General features: G+C 40.9%; 1 protein-coding gene across 1 annotated transcript in view; it reads right to left on the bottom strand.

The window, feature by feature from the left end:
- Window positions 1-914: 914 nt before the first annotated feature.
- znf1035 (zinc finger protein 1035) overlaps window positions 915-17,261 on the bottom strand; it is a 31,736-nt gene continuing 15,389 nt past the window's right edge. Inside the window, exons 2-4 of the mRNA XM_071521915.1 lie at window positions 16,817-16,877; window positions 9,919-9,978; window positions 915-9,805 (exon numbers count right to left, since the gene is read on the bottom strand). Coding sequence (XP_071378016.1) covers window positions 1,642-9,759 — 8,118 coding nt within the window. The 5' untranslated portion in view covers window positions 9,760-9,805; window positions 9,919-9,978; window positions 16,817-16,877 and the 3' untranslated portion in view covers window positions 915-1,641. The remainder of the gene's footprint in view (window positions 9,806-9,918; window positions 9,979-16,816; window positions 16,878-17,261) is intronic.

Here is a 17,261-nt window from a genome sequence, read left to right as displayed (position 1 = left end):
CATTTACAGTTGCTGTTGTTTCATTCTATTTCACTTGCCTATTTTAACATCTAGTATCACCTTGGACCAGGTTGGACTGTTAACCATAGAAATGCTAGCTCAAACCATACCATTGTAGTAACCATCAGCTTCCTCTTAGGCATATAAATCCACCCTTTGTTCTTGTTCTCTGTTGACAGCACAGAACCCACATGCATATGTCTAATTAAACTTGGCTACCAAGATCTTGCTGCCTGCCTCTTGAAACAGGTATTTAATGGTTTAAATACTACAGAAGAATGAATGCAATTAAGGTGGAGAGAACCCTAACCCTTTTGATAAATGGGGGCTGGACTGTCAGGTGTGTGTTGATGATGACATAACCATTTGAATGCTTGAAGCTCTCTTTTTGAGTGCAAAACTGCATCCTACAGAAACAGTGGCATCCTTCAACTGGAAAGCCTAGGTTCAAGCCCCTGTGACAGCAACAAACTGCCCTGCTGACTATCCTTGAGCAAGACACCGAATCTGTACCAGCTTCAGAGTAGCTATTCTATTCTAGCTAATCCTGTGCTTTGAGCTCCCTGTGGAGGGGGGAGAGTGAAAAAGACAAAATTCTCCTCCAGGGATCAATAGAATATTATTGTGCAATAACATTCCACGTGGGAGATACTTTGTGTGCACAATATCTATCAGTCCAAGATCATTGGAGTAACAACTCAAAACACAAATGGAGCAAAACAATATGGGGAACCAAGCAAACAATGTTACAATATTATGGCTGGACAACACCTAGAGCTATAGGGTTGCACACCTATTAACAAGCTAAAGTATAAAGAAATATAAACAAGACCCACAATCAAGTTTTCCAGTTGAGCTGTTTATTTCTTATTTGAATGAATCAACTCAAATTTCATAAGAAAGTAATACCTTGGGTTGTCAAAAGAATATCCAATTTAAACATCTTTCAAATATCTGTACAAGATACTGAACAGTATCTACATCAAAAAATGCAACCTATAATCTCTTATACATCTATGGGACCAAGATAAAGCAACCGAAAATTGCACAATGATCCTATCTACAGTAAATGAAAAGTCATACCAGAGCCATAGAAAATACAAATGGGTTAAAATGACCTATTTGATGTACATTTTACATTTTAACAGTGTCAACAAAATTGACTACAAACTACTTCAAAATAAATGTCAATAAGCCAAACCGGATCCATCAAACATTTGATCCCTTACCAATGATATAACAAACATCTTACCCCATCATGCTTTGTATTCATCACACAGAATATGAAACAACTTTACACAATTTACAGACTTGTATGAGGGGTCATAGGAGATTTACAAACAACATCATGGAACTATGTTTCTGGCTAAATTTTTGTATACAAATCTCAAAACACGAACTCAAAATATATACAGTGTGAACAAGAGTTCATAAATGAGAAGATGTTCTGTCATAATGACATAAGCCAAGAACTTTGTGATTTTGTAATGACCAACAAATAATAAAACACATATTTAGTTAGTGATTAAAAATGGATGAACATAATTAGAAATAAGGCAGGAAAGGGATTTCAAGTTAGTTTAGTTACAATAATTCACAGGGAAAAGGGAACGTAAGGTAGAGGGTAAATAGAAGCAGCAATTACACAGAGGGCCCAGCATGACTCTGTTGATGTTCCTCCAGGAGGTGAGGAAAAGCAAAGGCTTTGTCACATTCTGTGCATTCATACACAACTTGCCCAACGTGACTTTCCTGGTGCTGCCTAAGAAGAGACAACTGGCTAAATGACTTGTAGCACATATCACAACGGTGCTCACCAACTTCTTGTTCAGCGTGCATTCTCATATGCAAAGACAGATCTTGTGCTGTCTCTAATATAATGGGGCACTGAGAACACTTAAACTGTTCTTCATTAAACTGGGCTTTGTTTTGAATGTCCATTTTCTGACGATGCCTCCGTTCATGGTCCCTGAGATACCGCCTCAGGGTGAAAGTTTTTCCACAAAGCTCACATTTGAACGGTCTTTCATTTGGGTGCTGTTTATTTTGATGCTCCAAGAGACCACTTTTGGAGGAGAATCGCTTTGAGCAAACAGGGCAATTATAGAAGTCCTCCCCGGTAACATCAACCTCTTCCTCCTCCCCCATTGCTTGATTATAAGTGACAGGGGACTTCTTGGTTGATGGACTTGAACATTCAATCTCCATTGCATGCTGTCGATGGGAGCAGTGATGCTGGCGGAAAGCATCCCTTCCCAAAAAGCTTTGGCAACACTCAGTGCATTCAAATTGAGTAGCTGCAGTCAGATGACAGTGCTCATGTTCTTCAAGCTTAATTTTGGAGAGAAACGTCAATTTGCAAATTTTGCATTCATAGACATCAGAATGCACTGAAAAATGATTTATCAATTCAGTGGCATTAGCAGCATGCCGATGGCAAATTGGGCATTTGAAAACATGTGAAGGTACTCCGTCGTTTTCCACAGCGTCACCTTTAGTATCTACTGCAGTATCATTATCACCATGATTCTTCAAATGGCTGAGGAAATGCTGAGAAGAGGAAAAACTATTGTTGCATTGATTACAATGATAGACACTGGGTTGTGATAGTTGATGGGAGGCCCTGTGCTTTCTCAAATGAGATCCATGCAGGAAATGTTTATTACAGTCTGGGCATGAATATGGTCGCTCTTTGGCTGCCATGCAACCATGTTCTGAGAGCTCCTCTGGGTCTTTGAAACGCTCACTACAAATTCCACAGCGATATTTAAGTTCTTTCGTCATTGTCAAGGGGAATTCAGAAAGAGATTGAGACATGTTCTGTTCTTCTGGTGAAATTAAAGGTGGGAGACAACCACCTGACTTAGAATGGCTTTTCCGATGCTCAGCTCGACTACTCTTGGAGGAAAATGTGCGATTGCATATGTCACATGGAAAATTGTCTTCACGGTGGGTGGCCATGTGTTCTGCCAGCTGTGAGGGTCCTGTGAAACTGAGGTGACATTTGGAGCAGCGATATGGACGGCTCTTGCCATGAGTATGCTTATGTTTGCGTAGTGCAAAAAGAGAGACAAAGCCCCTGCCACATGTCTGACACTGAAATTCAGATTTGTGCATTCGTTCATGCTGTTGCAATTGGGATGCCTGGAAAAAACATTTACCACATTCTGCACATTCATGTGGCTTTTCACCGAGGTGACATCGTTGATGATCCTCAAGGCTTTCTGATGTAAGGAATGTCTTGCCGCAGACATGGCAGGGGAAGTAGGGTGCTGAGTCTGAGTCACTGTCTTCACTACCGTTATTTTCATCTTTGCTGTCTTCATCACTTTCACCAGTGACATTGGGTTGAATGTTGGATGGTTGTTCAGTATTCCTCTTTTCCTTTACTGTACCATCACTATGTCCATCCATCTGCTTGTTTTGATGCCTCATCCTATAGTGTCTAACAAGTGATTTTCTGATTGAATAGCTCTTGTTACAGAAATTACAAGTATATACATCATTTGGATGAGTTTCACTGTAATGATTACATAAAGACGGCCTGGTCCAAAATCTTTGTTTACACACTTTGCAAACAAATGGTCTATTTGGGTCATGACATGTTCTGTGTATTTCAAGCTCAGTTAAGGAGGGGAATGTCTTAATGCAGTCAGGGCAAGAATGTGTCTTATAAATGCCATGCATCCTCATGTGTTTTTCAAGGTTTCCTTGACTGGTGCATACCCGCCCACACTTAGAACATGTATTGCGTTTTTTCTCTTGTTCCAGTCTTCCATGGTCTTCTAGGTGACTAATGAGCATTAAACCATCTGTGAAGCTCTTATCACATTCTGAACATTGGTACTGCACAGCTTTTTTCTCTTTAGATGAGCTGCTTTGCTCCTGGTTTCCTCCTGAATTCTGTGGTGGTATGTCTTTTAAGTCATCTTTGCAGGAGAAGTTGGTTTGCAAAACCCCCGTGCCGGTTGTTTGGGAACCTTGTTTGAACACGAGAACAGAGTCATTCAGTGCTAAATCCATCTCTGCGGTCATAGGAACTCCTGATTCCAGGTTAGAATTCCTCATAGCCACATTTCCAAGTCCTCTGCATTTCCTGGAGTGATTACGTTGTAGATTTTTATTCCAGAAGCCTTTCTTGCATCTTTTACAAGTGAAAGGATGCTGTTTTGAATGTACACGCACATGGCCACTTAAACCAGATTTATTTAAAAAGCTCATGTTGCAGTCTGGGCAGGCAAAAGGTTTGTCCATCTTATCGTCAAAACTGGCATCTTGATCAAACAGTAGGTTACCATCACCACTCAGCTGTTTGTCAACTTCTCTCTCATCCAAAGGCTCTTCCTTGATGCTCACTATATTTGACAGATGCTGTTGTAGAGGAGCAGCAGACACCGGTGGCTTCAAAATTGTATCCTGCTTGTGTGCATTCAGAAAATGCTCTTGGAGCTGTGAAAACATCAAGAAACGAGAATTGCAGTAAGCACAAGAAAAGCCCTTTGGTAAACTTTGAGGGGCGGACTGTTGGCTGTGGTCAGGCAGGCTTGGTGTGGAACTGCAACGTTTTTTGTGGTTTTGAAGTTTGTCTTTAGAGAAAAATCCTCCGCATCGGTCACAAAGCACTGGGTTCATTTGCTGTTCTGTCTGGTTGCACTTCACTGAATGACGCTGCAAATAATCCCTCCGTATAAATCTCTCACCACAATGTTCACAGCCAAATGGCTTCTCACCTGTGTGCAGGCGGGTGTGCACTCTCAGCTGCGAGCTGGTTCCAAAAGATCGGGGGCAGTAATTGCAGACATATTTATGCTTTTTGTAAAAATAAGGCTGGATCCTCTGTAGAATACGACTTGTCATCCCATGAAGCTGTCGTGTCACATTTTCTGTCTGTGGATTAGTTCTTACTGGTAGAGAACCATTTGTTTCACTGGAGGCCCTTCTGCATTTACTGATCCGCTTATGTCTTTTCAGAGATTTTTCTAGAGTGAATGATGCACCACAGCGGTTGCAACTAAATGATTTTGTAGCATGGAACATAGAGAAGTGTCGGGACAATTTAGACTGTGCCGAGAAGCTTCTTGAACAGAGGTTGCACTCAAATGTCTGCTGCTTTTCAATAGTCAGTCTATCAAATTTATTTTGCCAACCCTTTCCAACATCATCTAAACTGATTTTGGGAATACAGACTTCCAATCGCTGTCTTTTCCCTCTACAACGACTCTGATGTACTTTAAGATAATCATACCTTGAAAAGCAACTGTCACAGGCTTTACAGCGATAAGGCTTGACTTCAGTATGTGTCAAAATGTGGCGTCTCAGGTTTCGCGATTTCATAAAAGTCTTTGTACAGAATTTGCACTTGTATTCACCTTCTGCTTGCAGCTTCTCTGCGACTTCTCTCAAACTTGATGCATCTGACAATTTTGTTGCAACATCACTCTTTCCCTTTGACTGCCCTTCTCTGTAAACACCATCACAGAAGGCTTCATGCTGCAAACACATCGACTGACTGCCATATTTATGGCCACAGTGCATACATGCATATGGTTGCTCACCAGTATGCGAAACAATATGTCTCAAGAGAATTGATCTGTACTTGAACTTTTGCGGACAGTGAGGACACTTATGTTGAAACATCTTGGTTCCTGTTGCATTGGACTTTAAAGACATTTCATGGAACTTTGGATTATTTTTCTGTGCGCTTCTACCACAGTGACCATTAGGAGATGATAATCCAATGTTGAGCTCTGAAGTTCCACTACAGTCCCTTTCATGTTGTGTTAATTTCGTATATCCAAAGAACTGTCCACATTTTGAGCAGACAATCAATGATTTTGATTTGTGGCCATGATGGTGTTTTTTCAAGCGGTTGCTCCTAGCAAATATCCGTGGACAGTAGGAACACTGAAATGATTTCTTGCACTTAGTATCTGTCTGACTAATGACTGCATGTCTGGGTTCAGCAACTGAACACTTCTCATGGTGAAGTTCAAGGTACATCTTGCGGTAAAATTGTTTTCCACAAATACCGCAGGGAAAAGGTTTGTCTCCAGTATGTCTTTGCATGTGTCGAAGCAAATAGCGGCGACAACTGAAATGACGTTTGCAAAATGGACACTGGCGTGAAGAGGACCCAGATATATGTTTAAGACTGTGCCTTCTTAGTGCTTGGGCATCGTGGAATATCTCTTTGCATAATGAACACTGTAGCTTCTTTTGGTCTGTCTGCTCTTTCAAAGATTGGAAGGACAGCTGTGATTTTAATGTTGGTCTCTCTTCCACCGGAAGTGCTTTCTTTTCCTCACGTTTGTGGGAGTCCATATGTCTAAGTAGATACACAGGATACTGGAACTGCATTGGGCAGTCTGGGCATTGAAGCATCCCCTTTTTAAGGTGCGACTTTCTGTGCTGAATCAATTCCCCAATAGTTGGAAGAATCTTTCGGCAAACAGTGCATTGTATCCTTCGTTGGTGAACCATTTTATGAGAAATCAGATAGGCATGTTTCTTAAACCCCTTTCCACATTCCAAACACCGGTAAGGTCTTTCACCTTTGTGACCGCGCTCATGTTTCTTCAGTGACAATGACGTGCTGAAACATTTTCCACAAAAGCGGCAGGCGAGGGCAAGGCTGCTACTCGTTTCATTTGAAGTCAAGGTATCCTTACATTCTTCAGTCTTTTTACTTCTGAATTTTGTTTGCTTAGAGATGGGAAGAAAACTTGAATTCCTGTACTTGAACAATTTGCCAGTGATTTTAAACAACTCGTGCTTCTTCATATGTCTGTATTTCCCAGAGGCATGGCAAAAAATGGCTGGACAGAGACTACATTTGTAGCGTCGCACATTCTGAGGGGATGTTAAAGTTGGAGGCGTTTGTTTTTTCTGTTCATCATTTTCCTTAGACTCTGTCTTATTCCTTGCAAGCCGACTGTGATATTCTTTCAAGCAAGTGTTTTTAATATGTCTACGTCTGTTAGCCGGTAAAGTGAAGGTAGCATGGCACAAGGGACACTGATATTTGTTGCCAATTTTTCCCTTGCAACCATATGTTAAATCTCTGATACAGTCACGCAGATGTCGAGCCCTATTGTAGGAGTACTTGAAAACCCGTGGACAGAGAGGGCATTTATGTTTTCCTCTTGCCTCATTGCCTCCCTTAAGAGTTTTGCTGGTACTGACATTTTTGGTGCACTGATTAAGTGCAACTGTCCCACTCTTCGCTCCCTTGTGTACGTTGTAATTGTGTTTCTTGAGTTTATCTGTAGTTGAGAAGCTTTTACTACAAAAATGACATACATTAGTCTTACAGACATCTACAAGCTTCACGTAACATTCAGGTAGACTGGCATAGTGGTTGTTGTGTGCCAAGTCCTTCTGTGTGGTTGTTTTTACTTTCTTGATAATGGCATCAGAATTTGCAGCTGAAACTGTATGTTTCTGGCCCCGGCATCGACCAGGTACACGCTTGTGTCTGTGCAGGGTACTACTCTGTGCGAAATACAAACTACATCCATTACACTTAAATGGTGTTTTGCCTGTGTGAGTGCGCATATGCTTGACATAATGATAGAATTTATGAAATGTAAGCCTGCACTTGTTACACTTGTGAAGGGTATGTCTCCTTCTTTTCTTTGGCAAGGTAGAATCAAAAGACAGCCGAGGGGCCTCATCTGTTACACCACACAAATGTTTTTGTGCTTGTTCATTACTCATCAAGTAGATATTACAGGTCTGGCAAAATTGGAATTTGTGCAGTGAGTGGCTATAATGGTGGTGTTCGATTAGATGATCTACATTTTGGGTTTTGTGTTGGCAATCTGCACAGACATAGGTCTTGTTCGTGGCATTTGTTGGTTCTAAGGTCTTCAAAAGAACAATAGGCTGTAGACGTTTCCTCATCTGTACAGAGCATTTCAGCTGGGGTGCTTGTATCTCCAAATGGTTCATGCTTTCATTTTCATGTCTGGCCACCGAAGCTTCTCCAGATTGATTTGTTTCAGATTGTGTTTCATCAGCTTCAGAAAGAGAATCTTCTCTTGACAGAGGTTCACCATACAACATGCCAAGTACTGATGGTTCCTCTTTAAATGTTGTATGCAACTCTTGAAATGATTCTCTTATATTTTCTGGAATATCACCAAGAACGGGTGATTCTATGGCCATTTGGCTTTGCTGTGATGACTGTTCCTGATCTGGAAAAGAGGATATATTTGTCTTCTCTGCTGGACTTGTCCATTCCTTTTCTAGGCAGGGATCTACGTCTGTGCTTGAGCTGTTTGGCTTTAAACAGGATACTAAATGATTAGAAACACTTTGCTCATTATTTTCACTTAGATCAATAGAATCACAATCACTGCCCTCAACAGGACCACTGCAAATGATGTCCTGAGATCTACTTTTAAAAGACTGATGCTCAGGGAACTTCAAATAAGATTCAACATCTTGACTACTGGTTTTCAAACTATGACTGTAATTTTCACCGACTGCAGAGCTGGCTGCAGCCAAGGTACTTGTGTATTCCCTCAGAGTAGCATCTTGAGAATCTGACACCTTGATACCCTGTGAATCTGAAGATTCAAAGGTAGATGATTGCATTTCTTTGTCTTGATCATCCTTCATCATATTTTTATCTTGACCATCCATGGAGATGAGACTTGGGTTTTTCTGCTCATCAAAAGCCTCCTTGTTTTCTTTGCCATTTAGGTAATCTTCTCCAGCACTGTCAAATGCAGCCATGTTATTTGGGGCAACTACAGTGGTCTCTTGGCATTTGTCTTGACATATCTGTTCTTCCCCATTGCCATCTGGATCCAACTTTATTACATCCTCAGTTGAGTTTCCATGGCCACTTATAGGGGTGTCTGATTCTTTGTCTTGTATGAGAGCTCTCTCCTCCTCCACATCTACCCTCTGTTGCTCCTGCTGCTCTTCACAACCATCATGCTCATGACTATCCTCTGTACTTTCACTTGTTGTAGTTGTCACCATTTTAGAAGTGTCAGAGAACTCATCTTTTTTTATGATAGTTTTCACAAGTTTCTCTACACTTTCCATCTTGTCCTGTGCACAATCGGCCATGTTTTCTCCTGCCTCACCCTTTGATAGACTTGGCAAAGCTAAAGCAGTCTCTGACGCATTAGGGCACAGACTTTCCATGGGAAATGACATATTGTCAGTGGGAGTCAAAGGCCATTCTGAAGGACTGTGTTTTTTAGTAACATCAATTTTAGGTTTTGGATCTGAAATACTTGTCATGAATTTACAAGAGGGCCTTGTTTCATTGACATCTGTCTCTGAGCAGCTACTGACATCTGAGTAGTCCTCAAGAAAGGATGAGGTTAGTATTCCACAGTCTTGCTTAAGTTCCTGCAAATCTGCTGCAAATGATGAGGGAAAATGTCCCGATGTAGATAATCCATCTGTGGCGAAATCTGGGATGTCGCTATTTCCACATCTTGGCAAGCAATCTCTAACTATTTGTTCTCCATCAGCTTGCCATGGCATTTCCCCATAGTATCGTTGATAAACACAATCTGAACTACTAATACTGGGGTTTGAGTAAAAGTTAGTGTTGCAGTTCGAATTTGTTGCAGGGGCTTCTTGAGAAGCCACCATGTTGGAGAAGTCATGATGTCCAATGAAGTTCTCTATATGCTGGGACAGACTTCCCTCTGATTCCGAAGACCCTCTCAAAGCCCTTGGGTCTGATGATAGAGGCTGAAGGTTTTGAAAATAAGAATCCCACCCATGAGCCATTCTCTGCAAGGACTGGAAGCTGGGGGTTAAATACTTTCACCCAATCCTGAAAACATACAGAAGGGCACAGTTATACAAAGAAACTATTGCAATATGAAGCTACAATACAGTGCAAAATAAAATGAATGGAATCATCAAATTTAAAAAAAGAAGTCTGACCTCCACTTGGCCATACATGGACCGTATCCAAGCTGATGTGTATTACATCTGAATAGCAACCTGGAAAAATAAGTACAGGATTAATTTTGTTAGTTATGCTGAACTTGATACAAGCCAAGCTAAAAAACAAAACAAAACCAAAAAACCTAATCATGTCTACCAAAATAAGCAATCACAATTCAATTCAATTAATTTTTCAATTAAGACTGAGGGCAACATCTTGAAAGCAACCAATTTGTCTATGTACTTAAGCCACTTAACAGAGACAGTCAACATTTGAATGTGTGACCAGCTAGATGTACAGGTATCTGTTCATTTTCTCTCTTAAAGTCACACAAATAAAAAATTGTCTACCAGGAGGTGCACATAAAAATTCCAACCAAAACCACAACAGATTTTTGAACAAGTCCACCTCCGCCCATCCCATCAAAAAAACAGGCTCTCTCCCTAACAGATATCCGATTGGTTTATACTTTTGAATGATCCCTCCCCGGGTTATGTTCCACCCCAATATCCTGTTTCAACAGGAAGCATCACATTAAGGAAGCAAGATACTCTCAAACAGAGTAAAAACAGTTTAATTGTGACTTTAACTCATAACTGCTTTCTTTCATCCAAGCCTTAAAGAAATAGTTCACCCAAAGACGAAAATGCAGTCATTATCTACTCAACAACTACTACTGTATGTATTCTGCACAGTGTAATACATGCAGCGTATATTGTTAAAATGGCACATATTATAGTATTTGTCATTATTATTATGACATCAAACTAATATGGGTGCTCACTTATTGAATTTGACGAACCATTTATGGTTATTTTCCGTTATTTTTTTTAAGTCTGCAGATATGACCCCAGCAACTTCAGTTGTTTTGGAGACTGCTGTAATGTACTTCAGAAACTCAGGGACTGTTGTATGGACTATCAAACTTTACCTGATTTCCTACTGGCATGGGGGTAAGTAGATAATGACTGAATTTTGATTTTTGGGTGAACAATTCCTTTTAAATCCATGTCTTTTGGTAGAGTGATCAATTCTAATGTAAATTGCTTAAAAGAAGGCATTCACCCGGATTGGGAAGGTAAGTTGATTTTTGTGAAACTAGTGCATTAAATTGCATTAGAGAACAAAAATATAAATGCAACACTTTTGTTTTTGCTCCCATTTTTCATGAGTTGAAATAAAAGATCTAAGACTTTTTCTATGTACACAAAAGGCTTATTTCTCTCAAATTTTGTTCACAAATTTGTTTAAATCCGTGTTAGTGAGCACTTCTCCTTTGCCAAGATAATCTATCCACCTGACAGGTGTGGCATATCAAGATGCTGATTAAACAGCATGATTATTGCACAGGTGTGCCTTGGGCTGGTCACAATAAAAGGCCACTCTAAAATGTGCAGTTTTATCACACAACACAATGCCACAGATGTCGCAAGTTTTGACTGCAGGAATATCCACCAGAGCTCATGTTGCAGCATGATAATGCACAGCCCCATGTTGCAAGGATCTGTACACAATTCCTGGAAGCTGAAAACATCCCAGTTCTTGCATGGCCTGCATACTCACCAGACATGTCACCTATTGAGCATGTTTGGGATGCTCTGGATCGGTGTGTACAACAACGTATTCCAATTCCTGCCAATATCCAGCAACTTCGCACAGCCATTGAAGAGGAGTGGACCAACATTCCACAGGCCACAATCAACAACCTGATCAACTCTATGTGAAGGAGATGTGTTGCACTGCATGAGGCAAATGATGGTCACACCAGATACTGACTGGTTTTCAAAAAAATGCATATCTGCAGCCTTAGTCATGTGAGATCCATAGTTCAGTGCCTAATAAATGTCTTTTTTCAAGATAAAACTGCACATTTTAGAGTGGCCTTTTATTGCGACCAGCCCAAGGCACACGTGTACAATCATGCTGTTTAATCAGCATCTTGATATCCCACACCTGTCAGGTGGATGGATTATCTTGGCAAAGGAGAAGTGCTCACTAACACGGATTTAAACAAATTTGTGAACAAAATTTGAGAGAAATAAGCCTTTTGTGTGCATAGAAAAAGTCTTAGATCTTTTATTTCTCATGAAAAATGGGAGCAAAAACAAAAGTGTTACATTTATATTTTTGTTCAGTATAGTTTGTTCACTAATGCAATTTAATGCACTAGTTTCACAAAAATCAACTACCTTCCCGATCCGGGTAAATGCCTTCTTTTAAGCAATTTAAATCAGAATTGATCACTCTACCAAAAGACATGGATTTAAAAGGAATAGTTCACCCAAAAATCAAAATTCAGTCATTATCTACTTACCCCCATGCCAGTAGGAAATCAGGTAAAGTTTGATAGTCCATACAACAGTCCCTGAGTTTCTGAAGTACATTACAGCATTTATATTTTTGTTCAGTATAGATTGATGACCATACACATTTTGAATGAGCAACAAATAATCAAATTAATGAGCTTTTGCGTGGTTCAACCTAGCCTAGTTTACTTGTTTTGCCCTCTTAATAGCAGCCAGTCCTAGCAAACCTCGCAGGTAAATCATCTATCTCCTAACGGTTTAAAACATCAAAATCACACAGAAGTGATGTGGATAGTTTGCTTTTGGATTTGCAGAGGAAGCTGAGGCCCAATTCCCGAAAATGAGACAACTCTGCAGGTACACTACATGGTCAAAAGTGGACACCTGCTAGTTGAACAACTCATTCCAAAATCATAGACATTAATATGGAATTGGTTCCCCTTTTGCTGCTATAACAGCCTCCACTCCTTTGGGAAGGCTTTTATTGGAACATTGCTGCTGGGATTCGCTTCCATTCAGCCACAAGAGCATTAGTGAGGTCGGGCACTTATGTTGGGCGATTAGGCCTGGCTCACAGTCGGCATTCCAATTCATCCCAAAGGTATTCGATGGGGTTGAGGTCAGGTCAGGGCTCTGTGCAGGCCAGTTAAGTTCTTCTACACCGATCTCGACAAAGCATTTCTGAATGGATCTCGCTTTATGCACAGGGGCATTGACATGCTGAAACAGGAAAGAGCCTTCCCCAAACTGTTGCCACAAAGTTGGAAGCACACTATCGTCTAGAATGTTGTTAAGATTTCCCTTCACTGGAACTACGGGCAGGTTCACATGCTGTGTCTTTTGCACGCTCAAATCCAATTCCAATTTCAGTGGGGGCACGCAGCAGACACGCGCAAACGTGAGGCCAATGCGGTTGTGACGCGCATGCGTTGCGACGCGCCTTTTTCCGACCGCGACCATGGCACACTGAGACAAAAACATCTCAAATTTTTGGAACGCCGGAAGCGCACCGCATGTCACACAGCCTGAAAGCGAAAGAGAGAGGGATGTATTCATGGCGAGATCTTTCTGCTCCACATGTAGATCAATAAGTAAAGCTACTACGGCAGTTTTACCGCGATGGTAATCCATTATTTCAGATAACTACTAACAAGTTGTTGTCTTTGGTTGCTTGGCAAAGCCAGGCACACCCGTAGCGCAACCGTCCAAGTGCACTTGATAAACATTCGGTGTTCACTGTCAACTCAGCGCACCTCGCGTTTTCCAAGCGTTTTAGAGCGCTGCATGTGAATCGGCCCTAAGGGGCCTAGCCCGAACCATGAAAAGCAGCTCCAGACCATTATTCCTCTTACACCAAACTTTACAGTTGGCACCAAGTATTCGGGCAGGTAACATTCCCCTAGTATCCGCCAAACCCAGAATCCAATAGTGGCAAGCTTTACCAAAATTAGGGTTTCATGCATATGTTGTCATGACCGGCTCAAACGCCATGACAAATGACGGGAGAGGTACGAACAAGTTGAAATAATAGAAATCATTTATTAATCCAACCAACGTAAATTAACTAAAACTACCAAAAATGTTATGGGGTGTGATAGTCAGTAAGGTCAGTGGTGTAAGTGTGTGAATGCGTGGAAAAAGTGGTGTGGTGCTGTTGTGGAGTGAGGAAAACAAATATGATGAGGAGCGTGGAGAAAGTCGTCCGGGAGCACGTCCGTCTCCCAGCAGTCTCTCACAAGGCACTGACAATGGCATGCTCTTATATAAGCCACTGGGAACACCGGGCCCAGGTGTTCCCAGTTACAGCGTCAACTCGACTCCGCCCACTAGGCAACTGCAAGACAATTATAATACAAAGACAGGCAGACCTAGCAGCCAATCAGGAGTAGGGGCGTCACAATGTAATGAGCCGTAACACTAGACATGCCAGCCCACGCACACACCCCTCAACTTATCACAACAAAACCAAACACACACATTTCCAATGCGGATTTCATGCACTTTACGTGGTCGCAACACGTGTGCTAATGGAGTCTGACAACAACTTTGTTCCAAAGTTTGTCTCCAAAGACAGACTCAACTGTATCATAATCACAAGCCAAGTAGAAAGCCTGTTTCATCCGAAACAGTGAAGAGAGCCTTGCTGCCTTGCCTGCCTGACAAATACACACACACGCCAGCACGTGTGTCTGTGTGTCCTGCCTGCTACAACTGCTATCCAGCTATCCTGCTGAGTTTAACTCTGAAGAATCATCGGAACCTCCAGAGTGGGTCGGCGTTAGCCTTGAGAGACCCACAGCCCTCTGTCCAGCAGCCTGCGTGCTCCAGCCTGCGTGCTTCACTCTGCTGCAGCCTGCTGAGATCAACTGAACAGATGTCGGATCTTCATCCTCCAGCACCTCGTCGAGCCGAGACTCCTCACAGACTCCCGGCCTCAACGTGCTTCATCTCCCTCCGGACCTATGCTGATGTCGTATGTACTGATCATGTCCACTGGGCATCACATCATACATCACACTATTCCATTACATTCACACTTCACACACATATCACACACTTTATTATGGCTCCCTATAGTTATAGTAATCATTCAGTTATTCAGGGATTCATTTAAGTCAGTTTTCCAGATAGTTATACTGTCGCCCCTTTATTGCTATCGTTGCTGACTTCCACTGCTCATCTTCCATGACTGTGTCTGGTGAAATGTTGGTTTAATTATCAGTATTGCATATTCACATAATCATCTATTCTATGCCCATTGATTCATCAATTCATAGGTATACCTCTTGTATATACTGTACTATATTCACTTCTATTTACCTGATTATTGAGTGTGCTTTAGTTTAGTAATAAATATATTATTTTGCTTAAAGTCACCTGTTGATGCTGTCTGTTATCTGGTGCCCCGTTCTTAATTCTCATTGAAGTGAACTCTAAATTATATTGATATCAGACACCATTAATACCTACCACCACTACAGTAAAAACCTGTAAAAAAAGTACAGTGAGGCAAAACGGCAAGCAGACAAGGCTCGTTCAAAAACAAGATTGAATATGATGTTTGCTTTCACCCGTTGGAGAATATTTAAGGAGAGGATGGGGATGTAGAGTGACGCGGAGTTTGCCTGTTTTCTGTTGGAAAGGTAGGTGCCAGTTAGTTTAGCGATCAGCTTTTCTACTACAATGAAGCTACTCTAATGGTAGCTAGCTGCCAGCTCACGATACACACTAGTTCTGACCAGTTGCTCTGTTTTAGAGATCAGGACCGCTAACTTGCATTATATTGGTGCTCTAGTATAGGATAACGTCAAATTTGTCCATGGATTTATTTAGTCCTTTTGCCTCAGTGCACTCTTCTCGCTATTATAATAATGCAGATATTTTTGTAAGTGCTTGCATAATATCTGGGTAATAGAAATGTTGTGACTACACAGCATTGTTTCTTGATGGGATGTAGCCATTTCAGTGTTGGCTGCCTAGTCACTTTGGAGAGCTGTGTCTTCAGAAGTTGCCATCTCTTAATACTTTGTACTATGTCAGGAGTATTTTTTGGCAGGCGCCACAGCGTAATTGGTGAATGCTACGGGTGGCCGATATGACCAAAATCTTCTATCAGGGTATATGTAATTTTATATCACAGTAATGGTATATATCACGATATAGTAATTCTGGAAATTCAATTGAGAAATGGTTTATATATAAAATAACCATATGGTAATGCCTGTTTTTGGCTAATCCAGTGAATTAGATACTTAACAAATTAAGGTACTTCATTACATTTGACTATTTTCTTTTCTATTTTGACCAGACGGACTCCTTGCCTAAACCCAACCAAGGGTATTCATCAATTCTACGGACAGCCTTGGCCATCGTCTTACTCTAACCCCAACCATGGGGGGCTTCTTGCCTAAATCCAACCAAAGAAGTTCATGGGTTCTGTTGACAGCCATGGACAACAGCTTTCTCTAACCCCAAACATGGCAGTCATGCCTACACCCAACAGAGGGAGTTTATGGATTGGATGTACAGCCTCGACCACACCTGGTTCTGAACTCAACCATGTAGAGGTCTTGCCTTACTTAACCAATTCATCCTTTTGCGTATCTATAAAGTTTCACATTGCCTGGGGTGTATCAGTAACATGCAGCGGCCTGTACCTTGCAGGTGGCTCCTTACATGACCAATTGGCAACTGCCTCACATTAGAAAACACTGGAGTGAAAAACTTAAGACTAAAAGTATAACTAACATTCTTTTAAAATTGAAGCTTTAAACTTCCAAATGAGAACAATATTTTACAGTGTTACAGGTATTAAAGTTAATGGGTGCAAATAAATGCCTGACTGACATTTAGGGGAATCAAGCTAAGGACACCCTCATTTTTCAAGAGTAGGTATTTGAATAAATTCAAATTTATTCATGCTTGTGATGATTTCTTTTAAATTTTGGTAAGTATCAGCCTATATCTGTCTGCAATAATTTAACAATGCAAGTATTTATTTTAGGCCCTGGTATACACAGAATCCCACAATTCATCATACAAATTAACTAAAACAAAAACAAGTGTTGGCACTGAATGCCATTTGTACCTGGTGTTAAAAATGTCCACTGGCATCCAAATCTTGAATGGTAAAAATCAATCCTGCGAGCCTGTAAGAGGGAAATGACAAATTTAATGACTGTGCATATGAGCACAGGGCCCTGTGAAATCATTTTTTCCAAATTATAAATTAGGGCTGAACAATTAATCAAAATTTTATCGAAATCGCAATATGGCCTACTGCAATTTTCAAATCGCAGGAGGCACAATATTTTTTAAATGCGAAATGTGTGTCAAAATACTATTTTAAATTAAATATTGTCGTGCTGCAGAGATGTCCTGGCCTACACATCATATTCTACAGACTTAAGAAAACATCTTTGTTTGGTACAGATCCCCGCCAAAATCACATCATAATCATTTTAATACGTTTTTCAATGAAAATGAGAATAATGATGTAAAGATTATCATTCCCTCTAATATTGCAAATCATA

The sequence above is a fragment of the Centroberyx affinis genome, unplaced genomic scaffold (genome assembly GCF_046629955.1).
Source record: "Centroberyx affinis isolate AG114_WGS23_722 - 3 ecotype Tasmania unplaced genomic scaffold, CSIRO-AGI_Caff_v1 ptg000942l_1, whole genome shotgun sequence".
Lineage (NCBI taxonomy): Eukaryota > Metazoa > Chordata > Actinopteri > Beryciformes > Berycidae > Centroberyx > Centroberyx affinis.
This window is presented reverse-complemented; position numbering and strand designations above follow the sequence as displayed.